Here is a 3,109-nt window from a genome sequence, read left to right on the forward strand (position 1 = left end):
ATGACTATACATCGTTTTACCTAATGTCTGATTCCAAAAAACAGCGATTGCGTTGTTAGGATTTAGTGTACTTTTGGTTAATTCTATTGGTCATACCAATCAGCCCTGGTATGTTGTGTGAACACCAGGACACAGGGGGCCATCTCGGAGCACACTGCTTCATCCTATGTAGCATAATTACTTGGTAGCTTTCACAATAATCAGTTTTTCCAAAAGGTCAAAAAATATGGAGTCGTTTTTTTAATCTATGGTATATAAGCTTAAAAAATCTTGACGGGACATACAGGAAACCATAATGTTAGTCATGTTTATTTCTAAGTAGAGATTATAGGAGACGTTTTTTGTGTTATTTTATAAAGTTCTGGAACAGCACTTCTTTTACAATTTATAATCAATTTATTTTTTAATGTGGGATATTCCAGAGACAAAAAAAGTTAATGGTTGAGACAACTTAATATTTATTTTCAAGTATATATTAAGTATCTACTAGATATTTGTAGAGGGAATAAAAAGAATACAATCCTTGCTGTTAAAGAATTATGTATTTGGAAAAACAAAACCATAGCTATTTATAAAAAAATGTAATAAATTCTACAGAAGAGGTATAATGGAGCATTAAATAAAGGGAAATACACAGGAGTCAAGTTAACTGACTCTTAAGACAGAGCATGGAAAAGGAAAAAAGGGAGTGACTAGAACAAAGTTAACAGCCTTTTATTCCATACTCGGCGTTTGAACTTGGTATCATAGTGCATGAGTACACCATTACAGGTTTATAAGCAGAAAATGAAATGACCAGATATATAAAAGAAACTCACCTATTTTTTAAAAATATTTTAATTTTTAAAAATATTGGTCTACCTGGAACTTTATGTTACAATTCAATGCAAGGCAAAATTATATAAATCTTAAATATTAGTAAACATTAACATATACCTATCAAAAAGCACTTTAAAGCCTTAAAGAGCTTTGAATCATCTTTAAAATGTTTTAATTTTTAGAAATACAACAGAAGAATCTTACTCATAAGGCTTTAAAGAGTTTCATTGAATTGTGAAATATTCATGGTGTGATTGAGATGGATTGAAGAGGCAGAATCTATAGTCATATGACTGTTTTTCAACAAATGATGTCATTTTCATAAATGATGTCATCTAGGAAGAAAAGAAATTATTGAGTGTCTTACAGTATACATTTTTACCTAGTCCTCAGTTGATACAGTATAAAATGGCACATTCCAAAAATTATATGCAGAGAGCAATCCTTTTCTACTCCTGTGTGTCCATATATTCCCATGGACACCAGCAATTAAAGTGTTTACTGCCTTGAGCTCAATCAAGGTCTAGCATGATTTTAATATGATTCTTTTATTGTCCTGTAAGGTTGTGGCATAACTGATTTTACGTAGAACAGGTAGTTCTCATTTCTTAACTAGTTGCTTGGCTCTTTCTCTTCCACGTTGAGTATAGTATCCACAGTTATTCCTATGTCCTGCAATGACCGGCCTCCCTCCACTTCCAGAGGCCTTCTGGGAAAGGAAGTAGAAAGGCTGTATAGGGATGTGTGGTACCCAATTTTCATCATCCAGTCAAACAGGACCTAAAATTTAAAAAAAACATAGTTATCAAATACTATACACTCTTATGTCCCTCAGGATCACCATGACATTTTACCATTTTACAGAACTTTCCTACCTTTCAAAGGAACTTTCTAGAGTGTAAAGAAAAATAGTATGCCATGGATTTTGAGATATGAATAACCTTTAATACATTTTGCTTAAGGCCTAGGGACTACAGGCACCCACAGACAGCAGAGGCGTTTAACAATTAGGAAAGCCCCAACCATAGGGGATGGAAAGATTATTCAATACAAAGATTGAGAACAAAAGGTTAACATTTGGGAAAAATAATGATTTAGATCATAATCTAAGCCACATCAAAATCACTCAGGAACTTGGTCACAAAGGACATGTGCAGGCCCCAGAGACTCTACCTTATGATAACATGATTTTCAGTGGGTCAGCCCTATGAATTCATAACATTCCCTGTCATGAATATTCTCATAGTAATTGTCCAAATTTTCAATTACTATTGCCTAAAAGCAACACTTTTTGTGTATGCCAAAGAAAGGTCTGTTGCTTTAGGAAGTTGTATGACCTTAGAATAAATACTCATAAATGAAACTAATGGCCCCAAACATGTATTTTTATATATTTTAAAGATATATACTGGTAAATTATTTCATAGGAACACAGGTCCAAGTTACATTCACATGAACGATTAATGAGAACCCCTGTTGTCCCCACACACTGGGCAAAACTGGGTACTATTTTTTTTTTTTTTAATTTAGTTTCAAGTATACGGTACATTGGTTAGACGGCTATATAGTTCATAAAATGATCCCCCCAATTGCACCCTCCCTCCCCTGACCCTCCACCTAGACAACGTATTAATGCTACCTACATTCCCTGTGTCGTGCTCCCCATCCCCGTGACCATCCATCAGCTACTAATTTGTACTTCTTTAGCCCTTCACCCCATTCTCCCAGTCCCCCAAACCCCCTTCCCTTCTGTCCGACACCAAATTGTCCACTATATTTGTGAGTCTGTTTTTGATTAGTTTGTTCTTTTTATTCCTTAGATTCCGCATATAAGTGAAATCATATAGTGTTTATCTTTCTCTGTCTGACTTAAATACCTTCTAGGTCCATCAAAGCAATATCTTTTTTCATCCCTTCCCTTTTCATATGTAGGGGTCTTGTTTTCTTATCCTTTCAGCCACTCTGTCTATTGGTTGGAGCACTTAATTCTTTTCCCTTTAAGGTACTTATTGACAGGAATGTAGTTGTTACTGTTCTTTATTCCTGTTTTTTGATACATGTTTTTTTCTTCTTAAAGAAGTCCCTCCAACATTTCCTGTAATTCTGGGTTGGTGATGATAAATTCCTTTAGCTTATTTTTGTCTGGGAAGCTCTTTATCTGTCCTTCAACTCTAAATGATAGCTTTGCTGGATAAATTATTCTTGGTTGTATATCCTGGGTCTTCATCCTGTCGAATATTTTTTGCCAAGCCCTTCTGTCCTGCAGTTTCTTTTGAGAATTTGACTGTTT

At 34.6% G+C, this 3,109-nt stretch overlaps 1 protein-coding gene across 1 annotated transcript in view; it reads right to left on the reverse strand.

Annotated features, from left to right (window-relative positions):
• Positions 1-438: 438 nt before the first annotated feature.
• The window catches only part of UBXN8 (UBX domain protein 8), a 23,357-nt gene continuing 20,686 nt past the window's right edge, over positions 439-3,109 (reverse strand). Inside the window, 1 exon segment of the mRNA XM_015592792.2 lies at positions 439-1,599. Coding sequence (XP_015448278.1) covers positions 1,432-1,599 — 168 coding nt within the window. The 3' untranslated portion in view covers positions 439-1,431.

This window comes from Pteropus alecto, unplaced genomic scaffold (genome assembly GCF_000325575.1).
Source record: "Pteropus alecto unplaced genomic scaffold, ASM32557v1 scaffold24, whole genome shotgun sequence".
In the NCBI taxonomy this organism is placed as follows: domain Eukaryota; kingdom Metazoa; phylum Chordata; class Mammalia; order Chiroptera; family Pteropodidae; genus Pteropus; species Pteropus alecto.